This window comes from Oncorhynchus keta, chromosome 2 (genome assembly GCF_023373465.1).
Source record: "Oncorhynchus keta strain PuntledgeMale-10-30-2019 chromosome 2, Oket_V2, whole genome shotgun sequence".
Lineage (NCBI taxonomy): Eukaryota > Metazoa > Chordata > Actinopteri > Salmoniformes > Salmonidae > Oncorhynchus > Oncorhynchus keta.
This window is the reverse complement of record NC_068422.1, coordinates 58,574,520-58,592,319: the sequence shown is the minus strand read 5'-3', so window position 1 is coordinate 58,592,319 and position 17,800 is coordinate 58,574,520. Positions and strand designations below refer to the sequence as shown.

At 45.7% G+C, this 17,800-nt stretch overlaps 1 protein-coding gene across 8 annotated transcripts in view; it reads left to right on the top strand.

Annotated features, from left to right (window-relative positions):
• nav2a (neuron navigator 2a) overlaps positions 1-17,800 on the top strand; it is a 316,095-nt gene that overhangs the window by 215,627 nt on the left and 82,668 nt on the right. For all 8 annotated transcript variants that reach the window (XM_052479066.1, XM_052479059.1, XM_052479063.1 and 5 more), the window contains 2 exons: positions 3,483-3,600; positions 5,941-5,993. In XM_052479066.1, coding sequence (XP_052335026.1) covers positions 3,483-3,600; positions 5,941-5,993 — 171 coding nt within the window. The remainder of the gene's footprint in view (positions 1-3,482; positions 3,601-5,940; positions 5,994-17,800) is intronic.

Genomic DNA, 17,800 nt, shown 5'->3' with positions numbered 1-17,800 from the left:
AGGCCTGTGTGCGTCATGCCCTCTGCGGGGCATCATATGCTGGATTGATGAGTCGGCAGGCCTGGGTAGTGTTTGGAGGCTGGTCGGAGAGAGTGGGAGAGAGACAGTTGTTTGTGTTCATAGAACGTTGTTGCTTGTTTACTGGTCCGAGTGTGTGACCCTTTAGACCACACACACACACACACACACACACACACACACACACACACACACACACACACACACACACACACACACACACACACACACACACACACACACACACACACACACACACACACACACACACACACACAGGGGTCTTGTAAAGGGTACAGTGAGTGGTCAGAGACTGTGTATGAATCAGATCCCAGCTGCTCAGTGTCATATTGCATTCCCTTGAGGAGGGAATGTCCCTCTTACCGATTTACAGCTCCCAAAAAATAACCCCAATCCTGGGATGAGAGGGTGGGATTACTGTGAATTTTTGAGAATGATGCTGATGTGGGATTTCCCCTCCTGAAAGAATCATTGATTAACAAGTAACAATCGCAACACTGATGAAATAGAAAATACACTCTTTTTCCCAATTTGACATTTTAGGTCTGTCTTCCCCGCTGACGTTATTATACTATTACGAACACACAGTATGGTTGGTGGGATGCAGTCAGTACGGTTGGTGGGATGCTGTCAGTACGGTTGGTGGGATGCTGTCAGCACGGTTGGTGGGATGCTGTCAGTACGGTTGGTGGGATGCTGTCAGTACGGTTGGTGGGATGCTGTCAGCACGGTTGGTCGGATGCTGTCAGTACGGTTGGTGGGATGCTGTCAGTACGGTTGGTGGGATGCTGTCAGTACGGTTGGTGGGATGCTGTCAGCACGGTTGGTGGGATGCTGTCAGTACGGTTGGTGGGATGCTGTCAGTACGGTTGGTGGGATGCTGTCAGTACGGTTGGTGGGATGCTGTCAGCACGGTTGATGGGATGCTGTCAGTACGGTTGGTGGGATGCAGTCAGTACGGTTGGTGGGATGCTGTTAGTACGGTTGGTGGGATGCTGTCAGTACGGTTGGTGGGATGCTGTCAGTACGGTTGCTGGGATGCTGTCAGTACGGTTGCTGGGATGCTGTCAGTACGGTTGCTGGGATGCTGTCAGTAGGGTTGCTGGGATGCTGTCAGTATGGTTGGTGGGATGCTGTCAGTACGGTTGGTGGGATGCTGTCAGTGCGGTTGGTGGGATGCTGCCAGTACGGTTGGTGGGATGTTGTCAGTAGGGTTGGTGGGATGCTGTCAGTACGTTTGGTGCGATGCTGTCAGTACGGTTGGTGGGATGCTGTCAGTACGGTTGGTGGGATGCTGTCAGCACGGTTGGTGGGATGCTGTCAGTACGGTTGGTGCAATGCAGTCAGTATGGTTGGTGGGATGCAGTCAGTACAGTTGGTGGGATGCAGTCAGTACAGTTGGTGCGATGCAGTCAGTACGGTTGGTGCGATGCAGTCAGTATGGTTGGTGGGATGCTGTCAGTACGGTTGGTGCGTATAGTTGGTGAGGTTAGAACTAATCAGATATGTTCTGGAAGAGAGGGGCTTTTCCCTGTGATGTGGAGATTTCCCAGAGTGGCTGACAGTGCACAGTCAGACACGGATCAAAGGCATCTTCTGGTGTGTTAAGTGCTGTTTTAGGATTCTTTGCTAACAGGGTAATAACCCTAATAGTTGACAGGTTATTTGTGTAAGTGGGTTGGAAAGCACAGACAGGCCTTTTTAGTGTGTCTGTGCTGGTTAGTTCTGGTTAGTGTGTGTGTTCATTTTCCCTCCCTCTGTGTTCCCTATTCTCAGTGCCCCATACTTCTTCATATACCCTCAGGGTTTGGATCTTCAGTCCTACACTATGTGTTGTTATTGTGTGTGATTGTCCTTCCAGTTCAATAAGTCATGAAATCCAGTGATCCACTGTATCCTTTAACCTTTGGTGTCAGTCATTGATTGGTGTCAATCGTGAAAACACATTATTTTGGTTTGGTTTGGTTTGATATTCCCCAGATACAGTGTGTTACAGCATTTCATCCCCATGGAGAATGAAGGCATATTACCAGCTTTATTTTGTGTTTAGTATATCCCCTTCAAATCAAGGGCTATTGATCGAACAATGGATTTTACAATACCGATGGGGAGCATTCAACTAGGCATATGTTTCATCTCCAGTAATAATGATGAGCATAGATGAGCTCCTGTGTATGGATCTGGATAGTTTGGATCCACCGTACTGCCGCTCCTCCCTTTACACCTGCTGCATAAAACTGCTTCAAAGCACCCCCACATTCCTCTTCTTACTGCAAAACCCCCAGTGTTTTGAGAGAATGTTATCCTTTGCTTAAAGGTTCATTTAGCACTGTCTGAGCCATGATATAGCTCTCTCTCTCTCTCTCTGTGTGTGTGTGTGTGTGTGTGTGTGTGTGTGTGTGTGTGTGTGTGTGTGTGTGTGTGTGTGTGTGTGTGTGTGTGTTTGAAATGAAGCATTCAGAGCAGTGATTCATATGATGAGTAACACTGAATTGGTCCCAGGTCTCTTTACCTTTAAAAACACAGAGAACTGGGGTCATATTGTGTGTGCACGTGTGTGATGCTTAATTTAACTGGTTGAAATACTGAAGTGATGGCTGCAACAAAATATTGCTCAGATTCATCCAGGATGCGTCAGACAAAACACTTATGTCAGACTCAATTCGGTTACTCCAGAATTTTATTGACGATTTGCTTTGAGATATTGAACAACTTTCCACATGAAACGGCTCTTTAGCGTCATTTTCTGAATATGTTTAGCATCTCCTCTCCTACCTAATTGGCGTTATTTCTAATTAAGCATCACTGTGTCCTTATTTCAGTGCTTTTGTTTGTTACAGACATTTGTAATCTCAAATCTCTCTCTCTCTCTCTGATCATTTGCATCTTTCTCTCCCTCTGCTCTTGCTTGTTTTTATTTTATTTATCAAAATAAATCCCTCACCGGCCTTCAACCCGGGAGAGGCAAGCAGCCTTGGAGAGTGGGAGAGAGAGAGTTGTCTGCAACAACCAATTACAAGCGAAACTATTCCGATTATTCAGACACTTAAATCAAATCCCCGTACCCCTCCCTCGGGCACTCTGAAGGGCCTTTTCTGTCGTCGAGCCCATGATGTCAGCGCCTCATTGAAACCGTCCACTCGCTCTGCTGCCGGAGCACAATGGTCCCAATTTGAATACCAGGCGGATATATGCCAGCCCCGACAAAAGAAAACGGGCTGCGCGGGTCCTATTTCAACCATGTTGTTATTTTATTTGACTCGTAAATTTATTTTAATTCGAGTCCTTTTGTCCTTTTTAAAAGTGTGATGGGATTCGAAACACCCGCAAGGCTTCTTAAAAATAAAAAAAACAGGGGCGCAAAGACTTGTGTTTTGCTTTTGATATTACTCGTTCCCCGGGCGTCTAATAAGTGGACGCTGGTGTTTTTGTGTCCCGAACAGATCTATACAGATTGGGCCAACCACTACCTAGCCAAGTCAGGACACAAGCGACTTATCAAGGACCTGCAGACGGACGTCACAGACGGAGTGCTGCTGGCGGAGATCATACAGGTTGTCGGTAAGGGGTACACTTTTTTTTTAAATCAACCGTCTCTTCTCTTGAAGCCTTATTATTACCGTTAATGCGCATGGGTTCAGTTGCAGGACTAGACTTCTCATACAGATACTATATTTTTTATACTTTGAAGTTGTAACGCTACGTATACTCATGTGTATGTGTACAGTAATCGCCATAATGTTAAATGCTGTTGGCGACGAAGTTATTACTTTCAACATCATATGTTATTAACGTATCATCAACAAGTTATTCTTCTCCAAAACTGAGTTGGGGAAATCCCTCGTTGCGCCCCCTGAAATATTTGACAATGGTGCAGTCAGAGAGAAGTTTGACTGAGGGAGAGTTTTGTAAATGTCATGTCATTTTGCGCCCCCCTCCCCTTAAGTCAGAGTCCTGTAATTTCCCCACTTCACAAGCTGCCCTGTCATCTTTCAAAGAGGACGGCTGGTGGAAGGGGGAGACAGTGCCCTGAGGTTACAGCACTGTCACGTCAACTGACCAAAGACGTATATCACTCCTCTGCTTTCCCAGAGTTCTGTAGAACTGCATCGGAGAATATAGATGACATTTCTTTGTATACACAGAGCACATCGTGGTCCCCACGTCGTAGAACATTTGCGTAGACTCGAGTCTTCATAGAATTCGGACTGGAACCTGGAGTAAGAGAACAAGAAAAACCTTATCATTTTTGATCATGCTTCTCTGAAAGTCAAGAGTAGGCTGACGGGTCTTTAGAGCGGAAGATGGATTAGTTGTTGTTGTTGCGTCAATGGCAGGATGGGTGGGTTTGGAGACACCGAGTCCTCTGTTCTCTTTCTCGATGCTCAGATATAATCTCAGCAGTCACTGGATGGCGAGCTTCATCACGGATGTGCGTCTGACATAAGCATACGTCTTTGATGGCCTGTTATGTGACAGGGGGGGGGGAGGGGGGGGATATCACACCAGACACCAGAAATATTGCACCAATTTCTACTAAAATCTGCCCATGAAGCTCAGTGGGTGTGAAGCAGGGGGTGGGAGACACAGGGTCAGGGACCTGGCTGGGATGAGCAGCACATTATTTTGGTAGGAGACAACAGGGGAGGCGGGATGAGCGATTAATGGCAGGGTTTAGAAGAGTCATAGTACATACGGGACGAAATGATAAACGCAAAGTGCAAAAATGTCAACGATTTGACCGAGTTACAGTTCATATGAGGAAATCAGTCAATTGAAATCAATTCATTTAGGCCTCAGTCTATGGATTTCACATGACTGGGAATACGGATATGCATCTGTTGGTCACATATAACTTGTAAAACGGGCCTCAGGATCCCGTCAGGGTATGTCTGTGCATTCTAATTGCCATCGCTGAAATGCAAGTGTGTCCGTAGCGCATGCCTGCCCATACCATAACCCCACCGCCACCATGGGGCCCTCTGTTCACAACAGCATCAGGAAACCGCTCACCTACATGACGCCATACACGTGGTCTGCGGTTGTGAGGCCGGTTGGACGTATCGCCAAATGATCTAAAACGACATATGGTACAGAAATGAACATTCAAAAATGAACAGCTCTGGTAGACATTCCTGCAGTCCGCATGCCAACTGCATGCTCCCTCAAAACCTGAGACATCTGTGGCATTGGGCTGTGTGACAAAACTGCACATTTTAGAGTGGCCTTTTATTGTCCCCAGCACAAGGGACACCTGTGTAATGATCATGCTGTTTAATCAGCTTCTTGATATGCCACACCTGTCAGGTGGATGCATTATCTTCGCTAAGGAGAAATGGTCACTAACCTTGACGTGAACATATTTTGTTGCACACAATTTGAGAGAAATACGTTTTTTTTTTGTGCTTATGGGAACATTTCTGGGATCTTTTATTTCAGCTGATGAAACATGGGACCAACAGTAGGTGGTAGTCAGGTTCCGGTGGCGGAGATCCACAGTGGGCCCCACCAGGCTGTAGTGTTGGCACAGTTGTCAGCTGTGTGAGAGAGAGAGGACAACCTTGTCTCAGCTGCTGTGGGTTGGGCCTCTAAGGGAGGGGGGAGCCACACACACTCCTTCTCCCAGCCAACTCTGCCTGGCCTCTAGCGGCCCCACACACATTTGCTATAACTAGATTGGGTTTCATCTCTCAGAAGAAAGAGGGGGCAGTGACCCTCTCCACCCAGTCACAGGCCTGCTCTCCTCACTTACTCTCTCTGGCACTGAGTAGGAACATGCTGGAGAAGAACCAGGGATATCACTAAGAGCACCTTTTCTCTCTCTCTCTCTTTCTCTCTCTCACACTCTGTGTCCCTCTCTCTGTGTCACCCTCTGTCTCCGTCTCTCTCTCGTGTCTTTAGCCAATGAGAAGATTGAGGACATCAATGGCTGCCCTAAGAGTCGTTCTCAGATGGTGAGTGACCCTCCTAGGGTTTCCTTCTATTGGTTTGTGTGTTTGGCAGCATAACGTTATAATCCTTGTGGTGGTGGTGTGTGTGTGTGTGTGTGTGTGTGTGTGTGTGTGTGTGTGTGTTTGCTTGTATGTATGGGTGAGTGTGTGAATGTAAAAAAGTTACTTTTGATGTCTTGGCTCACCACAGTAGAGTGTTTGTGTGTTTGCTCATACGTGCGTGTGGACTTGAGCGCGTACATGCTTGTGCCTATGTGCAGGGCCTTATTTAAGCAGGACATTTCGAATTTAGCTCTGTCTCAGGAGACATTTGTCCAATTTAATGGGTATGGATATTACTCTTGTTATTTTTGACATATGTGGCTTTGCGGTCCGTCTTTGTAAAACATCTGGCCTATAGACAGGCCATTGGCTCTCACTTTAAAGGTCCAGGGGCTGAGGTTTGGTGTCTGGAAGAGAACCAAGCTTGCTTCATCGCATTGCTACTAGAAATAAAAATGATATTTATGTTATCTAGGGGACAAAATCCAGACAGAGGATTCAAGTTGCAATGACAATGAAAGCGTTAGCAGGGATGGCGATGTTGTAATGGCTGTGGCTACTATATAAGGATTCCTTTTCGGAGAGGGCTTTGGCAAGCATACTCTTTTCCCAGGCTAAGGCTTAGTTCTACTGTATTTTCATTTCTGTGTTTATTGTGGTTTGTTGTGGCAGTTTCACATTTACAACCCATGAAAGTGAAAGGGGTACACCTAGTCAGTTGTCCAACTGAATGTATTCAACTGAAATGTATTTTGGTCATTTAACCCCAACCCCTCTGAATCAGCGATTGCCTTAATCGACATCCACTTCTTTGGCACCCGGGGAACAGTGGGTTAACAAGGGCAGAACAACATCTTTTTACCTTGTCAGCTCGGGGACTCGATCCAGCAACCTTCCGGTTACTGAGTGTGAGAGAGAGAAAGTGTGTCTCTGTCCATGTTAAGATGCGCGTTTTAATAGGGGTAGGTATTTGAAAGAATGTCTCATTTTGATAGGGCTGACCACAATTAGTCAACTGGTCGGTTGTATGGTCGATAGGCTGTTGGTCGACCAAGATTTTTTTAGTCGAGCAGTAGCAAATATATATATATATAGTGCCTTCAGAAAGTATTCAGGCCTCATTACTTTTTCCATATTTTGTTACGTTACAGCCTTATTCTAAAATTGATTAAATAAAAAATAAAAATTCCTTAGCAATCTACACACAATACCCCATAATGCCAAAGTGAAAACAGGTTTTTAAACATAAAATAAAAATAAATAAATAAAAAAGAAACAGATACGTAAATAAGGTAAGTATTCAGACCCTTTACTATGAGACTCGAAATTGAGCTCAGGTGCATCCTGTTTCCATTGATCATCCTTGATGTTTCTACAACTTCAAATCAAATCAAATTGATTTATATAGCCCTTCGTACATCAGCTGATATCTCAAAGTGCTGTACAGAAACCCAGCCTAAAACCCCAAACAGCAAGCACTGCAGGTGAAGAAGCACGGTGGCTAGGAAAAACTCCCTAGAAAGGCCAAAACCTAGGAAGAAACCAAGAGAGGAACCAGGCTATGTGGGGTGGCCAGTCCTCTTCTGGCTGTGCCGGGTAGAGATTATAACAGAACATGGCCAAGATGTTAAAATGTTCATAAATGACCAGCATGGTCGAATAATAATGAGGCAGAACAGTTGAAACTGGAGCAGCAGCACGGCCAGGTGGACTGGGGACAGCAAGGAGTCATCATGTCAGGTAGTCCTGGGGCATGGTCCTAGGGCTCAGGTCCTCCGAGAGAGAGAAAGAAAGAGAGAAGGAGAGAAGGAGAGAATTAGAGAACGCACACTTAGATTCACACAGGACACCGAATAGGACAGGAGAAGTACACCAGATATAACAAACTGACACTAGCCCCCCGACACAAACTACTGCAGCATAAATACTGGAGGCTGAGACAGGAGGGGTCAGGAGACACTGTGGCCCCATCCGAGGACACCCCCGGACAGGGCCAAACAGGAAGGATATAAGCCCACCCACTTTGCCAAAGCACAGCCCCACACCACTAGAGGGATATCTTCAACCACCAACTTACCATCCTGAGACAAGGATGAGTATAGCCCACAAAGATCTCCGCCATGGCACAACCCAAGGGGCGGCGCCAACCCAGACAGGATGACCACATCAGTGAATCAACCCACTCAGGTGACGCACCCCTTCCAGGGAAGGCATGAGAGAGCCCCAGTAAGCCAGTGACTCAGCCCCTGTAATAGGGTTAGAGGCAGAGAATCCCAGTGGAAAGAGGGGAACCGGCCAGGCAGAGACAGCAAGGGCGGTTCGTTGCTCCAGAGCCTTTCCGTTCACCTTCACACTCCTGGGCCAGACTACACTCAATCAAATGACCCACTGAAGAGATGAGTCTTCAGTAAAGACTTAAAGGTTGAGACCGAGTTTGCGTCTCTGACATGGGTAGGCAGACAGTTCCATAAAAATGGAGCTCTATAGGAGAAAGCTCTGCCTCCAGCTGTTTGCTTAGAAATTCTAGGGACAATTAGGAGGCCTGCGTCTTGTGACCGTAGCGTACGTGTAGGTATGTACGGCCAAATCAGAGAGATAGGTAGGAGCAAGCCCATGTAATGCTTTGTAGGTTAGCAGTAAAACCTTGAAATCAGCCCTTGCTTTGACAGGAAGCCAGTGTCGAGAGGCTAGCACTGGAGTAATATGATCAAACATTTTTTTGTGGACCACAGGTGAACTTGATTGGAGTCCACCTGTGGTAAATTCAATTGATTGGACATGATTTGGAAAGGCACACAATTGTCTATTTAAAAGGTCCCACAGTTGACAGTGCATGTCAGAGCAAGAACCAAGCCATGAGGTCGAAGGAATTGTCTGATAAGCTCCCAAACAGGATTGTGTCGCGGCACAGATCTGGGGAAAGGTACCAAAACATTTCTGCAGCATTGAAGGTCTCCAAGAACACAGTGGCCTCCATCATTCTTAAAGGGAAGAAGTTTGGAACCACCAAGAGTGTAGAGCCCGAACTTGAGTCCGGACTTGAACCTGATCGAACATCTCGGGAGAGACCTGTAAATTGCTGTGCAGCAACGCTCTCCATCCAACCTGACAGAGGTTGAGAGGATCTGCAGAATAATGGGAGAAACTCCCCAAATACAGGTGTGCCAAGCTTGTAGCATCATACCCAAGAAGACTCGATGCTGTAATCACTGCCAAAAGTGCTTCAACAAAGTACTGAGTAAAGGGTCTGAATACTCATGTCAATTTGATATTTAAGTCGTTTGTTTTTAATACATTTGCCATATTTCTAAAAAAAAATGATTTTGCTTTGTCATTATGGGGTATTGTGTGTAGATTGATGAGGAAAAATCTTTTTTTTTTTTTTTAAATAAGGCTGTAACGTAACAAAATGTGGAAAATGTTCTGAATACTTTCCCGAATGCACTGTATAAATGTGCCCATTTGGGAATCTGATAGTATTTCTGATTGGCTTAATGCACCGCCACTAATGAGCTGTGGAGCTTCTCAAAGTAATGTTTTCTTCACCTCAAACGGCAAGCAAACAAAGTCTGTTTTTACATCCGTTGAGAATGACAATAGTTCCAGTGGAAACATCATAAAATGGGCCTACCTGATTTACTTCTAATCAGTGCTTGACTTGGACTGAAATAGGTTCTGGTACTCATTTTGGGTGCTGGTACTGTTTATATTTAGGTGCAGGAGCTACACAATACTTTTGAGCTAATATGTTTTAAGTGGAACAGGAGTTCAAGCAGTAGAAAATTTGAGGTGCCGGTACTCAGCTCCGGTGAGTTCTTGCCCAAGTCAAGCACTGCTTCTTACCCCTTGCGCAAATTGCCAACAGCTGTGTCTGTCTCAAACACCACTCTGAGGGCCCAGAATATTTTATACAATGTTGCAGCGCAAGCTTCTGCTGGACCAAATTTAATCGTTGATACAATGTTCCAAGTTCGCGGCTACGCATGGCCTGTCTGCAAATGTGATTTATAGGATACGTTTTTTTAAATCAGGATATTTTCTACCTGCAGGCTGCACAGTTTTTATTTGTTGTCTTTATGTATACTATTTTTACATAGTTGGCAATGGAAATAGAACTAACTTTTTTAAGGTTTGTATCATTTTCATTTAGATTTGGATACAATTTTGATTAACCACATGGCAATGATTTTGAGATATGAAGACGTTATTATAAATTAAATTAAACTGTTCCACGAAAATGTGCATATAAAAACCATAACTGCCCCGCAGATCAGTAGAAAAGGCAAGATAAATTGGCATTCCACATGAGAAACGTTGCCGACTCCTCGTGTAGCCTGTTACCGGCAGCTTTAGGAGAGTAATGGCAGTATCTGTAAAAGCCAGCAGGAGTAGGAGATTGGTTGGTTCAGGTTAAAGTTTTTTTCTTCTGGTTATCTAGATCTCTGGCTCCCTCTTGAGTCATTTGTGTGTTATTTCATCAAACAGTAAGCTTAAAGCATGAAACAAGCGCAATGCATATAGTTTATTTGATAAAAACACATAGGGTGTGTCTATATATGGAGCAATTACCAATCGATTGGTTGAAGAACATCTTTCGGTCTACCAAGATTTTTTGGGCCGACAGCACAAAATTGAGAGTACTCACATCTTAGCGAGAACCGAGCAGAAGGCAGAAGTTGCTATCTGTTGTTCCAATTACTGGTCGTTCTGATACAAATCTGATCACATTTTCACTGCACTTGACTCACTCCAAACAATAAACACATCTTAGCGCTATACATTTTGTCAGTGCTTATACATTTTCCTGCTAAATCATTTTACATTTGTACATTTCATATTCAATCACACTGGTTGTGATTTCTGTGTGTTTTTTTGTTTTTGTTTTACTGCAATGGGAAAATAGCCGGTATCCCTCCTCTGAGTGTGGAGGGTTGTAAATTGGCCAGTGTGCCAGTTGAAGGCAGATTTGGGCTGCTAGCCAGACCCCCCCCAACCAAAGCACACACACACACACACACAGAGGAATCAGTCAGCCGGTCCTCTCAAGTGTTCCGTCTCTCAGTCTCTCCACTATCAATTAGCCGGGTCCCAGTAGAGGTTGATTATGCCCTCCAGTCACCAGTAATTGAGACGTTCCAGGCTGCCTCTTGTCTCTGTAGTCCCTCTCTGGTCTCTGTTCCTCTCTGTGTCTTTGTTCTGTACAGTGATTAGACCCTTCTCTAAAACCTCTCTTAGCTTACCTCTGACTCCCACTGTTAGCATTTTACAGTGAGAGGTGGACAAGACGGTGGGCTGACCCTGTGTGTTTAAGTGTGTGTGTGTTTTTGTGTGTGTGTGTGTTTCTCTGTTTGGCCTGAGCTGAGAGATATTTGATGGGGGTGCATGTATTTGTGTGTCACAACTGTGTGTCGTGTGTTGTGGCAGCTTGCGTGTGTGAGCTCTTCCGCTGAAGCACTCGAGCAATGCTGGAGGCAGGCGCAAACTGTCATTGTGCACATACATGTCTGCTGCTTTGTGCATTTTAATTCAGAGTGAAAACACACACACACTTTCCCTGTTAGCCGGCCACTCAACACCTACTGAGAGCTCCATTAACGACACTTGACTTGATTGCTGTGGTAAAGCTGCATTCAAAACACTGAAAAGCTGCTGGCAATTAACAACTCTTAATCTCTTGTTTTAAACCAGCAAACATGTGAACAAGCTTAGGACATATAATGGAGTGATATAGTGCCTTTTTTTGTCACCATCTTGCTCATTTTCATGTTCTTTCTTTGTAGCATCTCTCTCAGTGTTTCAGATGAGTGGGGAATAGGATTGCACATTTTGAGGAATATTCAGAGGTGGAAACTTTCCGTGGGAATTAATGGGAATATTACTAATATTAATACTATTTAAATGTAGATGTTTTTTTGCATTGGATATAGTTACCATATCATATGGAGACGGAAACATAAACCTTTTACCTTATCATAAGTAGACATAATTGCAAATGATTAAATCCTTTCAATAGAACAAAAAAACAGTTAGTTATGAATTGAACTTTAATTAAGTGAGTTGACTCTTCACATGGGATGATTTCACTGAACAACAAAAGAAAAGGAATATTGAATGATCCAAAAATGTTTTCAACAAACATCTGTAAAATGATAGACTAGAAACTAAAGCTTTGGTTGTCTTCCTCTCAGGCTTCCATGTCTTCTCCCTGGACCTCCTTAATGTCCACCTCTTGAACATCAGACTGAGGCCTCATCTTCACTTTCAATTTCCAACCTTGTTGAGGATGGCTCGTTGTCAGGCTCAAAAAGACTCAGATTTGCCCGGATGGCCACCGATTTTTCAACCCAGACAGGACGCTCTTGCCAGCATACTTGTGGTCCAACATGAACGCTGCAGTGTGTACGGGCTTCAGGCAGAAGTCTTCACGCTTTATGTATTTCAGAACTGCAGTTTTCTTTGCTTGGAGCAACAGTGAAATGGGCAGGGTGTTACTGATTTCTTCTCTTACATCTGCAAGCAGAGTCTGAACGTCAGACGGGATGGCATTGTCTCCTTCAATCCGTGCAATGGCTACTGTTATAGGTTTCAGGAGTTTCAGTCTGCTTACCACTCTCTCCCAAAATACACGATCCAGGAGGATCCTCTTGATGGGGTTGTGAAATGGCAATTTCTTGGAGAGACTCCTTCCCCTCCAGGAAACTGTCAAACATGATGACAACCCCACCCCCAACGGGTGTTGCTGGGCAGCTTCAATGTGGTGCTCTTATTCTTCTCACTTTGCTTGGTGAGATAGATTGCTGCTATACCTTGATGGCCCTTCACATACCTAACCATTTCCTTGGCTCTCTTGTCGAGCTCATCCATTGTTTTCAGTGCCATGATGTCCTTGAGGAGCAAATTCAATGCATGAGCAGCACAGCCAATGGGTGTGATGTGAGGGTAGGACTCCTCCACTTCAGACCAAGCAGCCTTCATGTTCGCAGCATTGTTTCGGTCACCAGTGCAAATCCGTTCTGTGGGCCAAGGTCATTGAAGACTGCCCACAGCTTATCTGCAATGTAGAGACCGGTGTGTCCGTTGCCCCCTGTGTCTGTGCTTTTGTAGTATAATGGTTGAGCGGTGGAGATGATGTAGTTAATTATTCCTTGCCCACAAACATTTGATCCACCCATCAGAGATGATTGCAAAACAGTCTGCTTTCTCTATGATTTGCTTGACCTTCGCTTGAAATCTGCATCTAGCAAATGAGTAGATAAAGCATGTCTGGTTGGAGGGGTGTATGCTGGGTGAAGAACATTCAGAAATCTCTCCCAATACACATTGCCTGTGAATATCAGAGGTGAACCAGTTGCATACACAGCTTGAGCAACATATTCATCAGTATTTCTCTGACTACGTTCCTCCATTGAGTCAACAAATTCTGATTCCAGGAGGACCATGAGCTGTTGCTATCGTTAAGGTGTGCGATTCACCATTTTCACCTCAAATAGAAGTAGAGGGTCTTTTGTCAGAGGTTGCTTGTTGTGAGCGCTGGGGGAACTTTATGCACTTGGCCAGATGATTATCCATCTTTGTTGCATTCTTCACAGATGATTTGGCACAGTATTTGCCCATGTACTGAGCTTTTCCTTCTACATTAGCTGCAGTGAAATGTCTCCACACATCAGATAGTGCCCGTGGCATTTTCCTGTAAAAAATGAGTAAAAAATCCCAAAGACAATTCCATGTAGATAAATAGTTAAGCAGTTAGATTAAACAACTCCTTTGTAAGATAAATGTTTAAAATGAAACATGTATGGAAACATGTCAAGACTGACGCCGGAGATGAGAAGCAGGTACGGGGAGTCAATATTTAACAATGAACAGACATGAAACAAGACAGGAATAACATCAGCACACGGGTATACAAGGACATATGACAAGCAATGCTGAAGCGGGGAACAGAGCGGCGGAACAGACAGATATAGGAGGTTAATAACAGAGGTGAGTGAGTCCAAGTGAGTCCAATAATCGCTGAAGTGCGTAATGCTGGGGAGCCTGGCACGTCATGGAAGGAGTGCGTGTTGCTGGGGAGCCTAGCGCTCGATGGCAGGAGTGCGTAATGCTGGGGAGCCTGGCACTCGATGGCAGGAGTGCGTAATGCTGGGGAGCCTGGCGCTCGATGGCAGGAGTGCGTAATGCTGGGGAGCCTAGCGCTCGATGGCAGGAGTGCGTAATGCTGGGGAGCCTGGCGCTCGATGGCAGGAGTGCGTAATGCTGGGGAGCCTGGCGCTCGATGGCAGGAGTGCGTAATGCTGGGGAGCCTGGCGCTCGATGGCAGGAGTGCGTAATGCTGGGGAGCATGGCAGGAGTGCGTAATGCTGGGGAGCATGGCAGGAGTGCGTAATGCTGGGGAGCCTGGCACTCGATGGCAGGAGTGCGTAATGCTGGGGAGCCTGGCACTCGATGGCAGGAGTGCGTAATGTTGGGGAGCCTGGCGCTCGATGGCAGGAGTGCGTAATGCTGGGGAGCATGGCAGGAGTGCGTGTTGCTGGGGAGCCTGGTGCTCGATGGCAGGAGTGCGTAATGCTGGGGAGCCTGGCGCTCGATGGCAAGAGTGCGTGTTGCTGGGGAGCCTGGCGCGCTCGATGGCAGGAGTGCGTGTTGCTGGGGAGCCTGGTGCTCGATGGCAGGAGTGCGTAATGCTGGGGAGCCTGGCGCTCGATGGCAAGAGTGCGTGTTGCTGGGGGCCTGGCGCTCGATGGCAGGAGTGCGTAATGCTGGGGAGCCTGGCGCTCGATGGCAGGAGTGCGTAATGCTGGGGAGCCTCGCGCTCGATGGCAGGAGTGCGTGTTGCTGGGGAGCTCAAGCAAGCTAAAACCCACATGGTAGCAAAAACTAACTAGCAGAAATTGTTAACAAGTTAGAAATGATTTAAACACACTTTGCTGTCGGCTACTATTTACTAGTTAACAAAAAATCATGTATGTCATATCAAATATATTCACCCCACCCAGTATTGTAATCAAAACATACCAGAAAGCATGTAGTCCTTGGCTCAGACACTGTAGTAGTGTGGGCTCAATAGCATCTCATTACTGTGCAAGATCTTGAGAATCAGCTGTACATGTGATGGAAGAATGCACTGTGCATGCAGAGGGTTGCAATTCCATTAAACTGTGGATAGTTTAACAAAAATATGCCACAAGACCTAGAATTGCCTTATGTGTATCCCACAAAAAAAATGTTCTATGTTATAAGCTAACTTCTTTGATTAATTTAAGCAAAATTCCCCAAATTCCCTGGCGTAACTTCCGACCCTATGCAACCCTAGTGGGGAATAGTTGTTTTTACAACTGTCAGATCCTACAATGGTGCCCCTCACACACACACAAAACACACACACACACACACACACACCCCTTTTATTGCTAGTCCCTCCCAGTCTCATACCCTTGCCACCCAGGAAGTAACCATAGCTTTCTGAGTGACATGCTCTCATCGGGTAGTGTTGACACAGAGGTGCTAAAACCACACAGGACGCTCCCTCTACTGCACCCCCCCCTCACATACCCCTGAATTGCTTTCGGTCTGTCAGAGGCCTACTTCTTACTGTGGAGGGACACATTAGTGTCACACTCAAAGTCACACACACTGCTCTGTTGTTCGGGTAGATTTATTGGTGTGCATTGTTTAATTGCAGTGTGTGTCGTGTTTCTGGCTCACAATGTTTTATTTCCAACTTCCTGTTTCGCCCTCAGTTTGGTTCTAGTTCGGAGAGATCTGTTTCTCTCTCTACCGGGAACAGACATTATTACTAGCTCCATACAGGTCGAAACCAGTTTAAACCCGTCTTCCCAGTAAGCCTCTCTGAATGGGGATGATGAAAACAAGGCCTTCGGAGGCTTCATAAGCCCTCAGAGAATGTCAAATGGAGTTTCCTCCTCAACATCACGGCATTGTCCGTTCTAAACTTCAACCCGTGTTTCACATTCAGGTGCCACTCAAAGCCACGACAGCTGTAAGTCTGCCAAAACAAGTGCATGCTCTTTTATACAGCGTCAGGTTATCATGACTGACATTCCTTCCGTGTCCCCAACGGTTCAGTACTAAGGCCATGGTCGTCCATAGATTTATGTGACTAATATATTTACATATTACATGACCATAAAGATTGTATTGATTGGTAATGTGAGTCGCCACAGGTGAGTACGGGAAGCAGGATAACACTAGCAGGATACGGTCTGAAGTTAATGTGTAATCGGGTGTGTGACAGCTAGGGGAATAACTGCGTCAGGCCACGTGTGTGTGTGTGTGTGTGTGTGTGTGTGTGTGTGTGTGTGTGTGTGTGTGTGTGTGTGTGTGTGTGTGTGTGTGTGTGTGTGTGTGTGTGTGACACCCACCTGTATCAGCTGGTCAAACTCCATGTGATCAAATGCAAGTGCAGCGTAATCACAGGTGCCGTGACCGCACAGTGTTGCTAGGCAACCCCGCGTGGAAGAGTGTCAGCCGTGTGACCACAAGGTATAGGCTGGGGCCACTGTTTGGGTCAGCACTGCTCCGGGCCTCCCTCTCTCCTCCTCATCTGCGGGTAGAGGATTGGATCTTATTTCTTGTCGCTCCGTGTCCTCTGCTGCATCTAGACTGCACCCTGTCGATTGTTTCACTGTAAAGTATTGGTGTTATTGTTTTTTTTGCTGGTGTTGTGTGCGCTGAGTTTACGTGCCACTTGTGTGCCAGTACTACCACCTTTTCAAAGAAGGTAGATGTGTAAACACTATGAAACTGTTTAGTTGAATTAAATGGGAGGGGGGGTACAGTATGTTAAAGTTGTATTAAAGTTGTGCTGGCCGACTACAGGGCTGTAGACTCTCCAAAACCATAATGTACGGACGGGTATTGTAAAGAGAGAGCGGTATTTACGGGGTTAGTGTTACCTTGGTTCGGAGGTCGAAGTTTCACTGAGATTACTGTCTGAGAGAGTGAAAGGCGGGAGCGCAGAAACATGCACGCCGACTCAGTCACAAGACAGGACTCCTTAAGACATAAACAAAGCTTCCGGTGAGGGGGCGTACACACACACACACACACACACACACGCACACACGCACACACGCACACACACACACACACACACACACACACACACACACACACACACACACACACACACACACACACACACACACACACACACACACACACACACACACACACACACACACACACACAAACAAACAATAGATTCTCTGCGATGTAAAAAAGTGTTTGTCTAAAGGGCAGTTGCAGGGCCGGCCCTACTGTGCTGCTAGCTGGCTGAGACCCAGCATGTGATGACAGCCTTAGAGAGAGGTGTGTGTGTCTGAGAGAGAGCCACAGTACAGTAGAACAGTGTTTAGTGTGATATTGTATTTGCTGGGATCGTGCCTTCAACACAGCCTCTGAGAACTTGCTAGGTAAGAGGGAACTCTATGGAAATATTGCAGTAGAATTGTATCTCGGTATTGGAAGTTGGATTTTGCTATTACGACGGTTGTTATTTTGTAATAATAATGGTCAATTTAAGGCCATGCAATTTCACATTATTGTTGATTTAATTACCTAATTATTGTCGCTGTCTAGGTGGCCATATAACTGAATGATCCAGTTTTTTAAAAATAATTGGGATTGCAAGTTATTCAGTTGCAGTGTAGTTTGAGTACTTACTCGTGTCCCGTGTTCAATCTACCTGCAGGGCTAGACTAACTGTTGCCGTGACACGTCTCATGTCCAGTGTGTGTTCTTAGTGC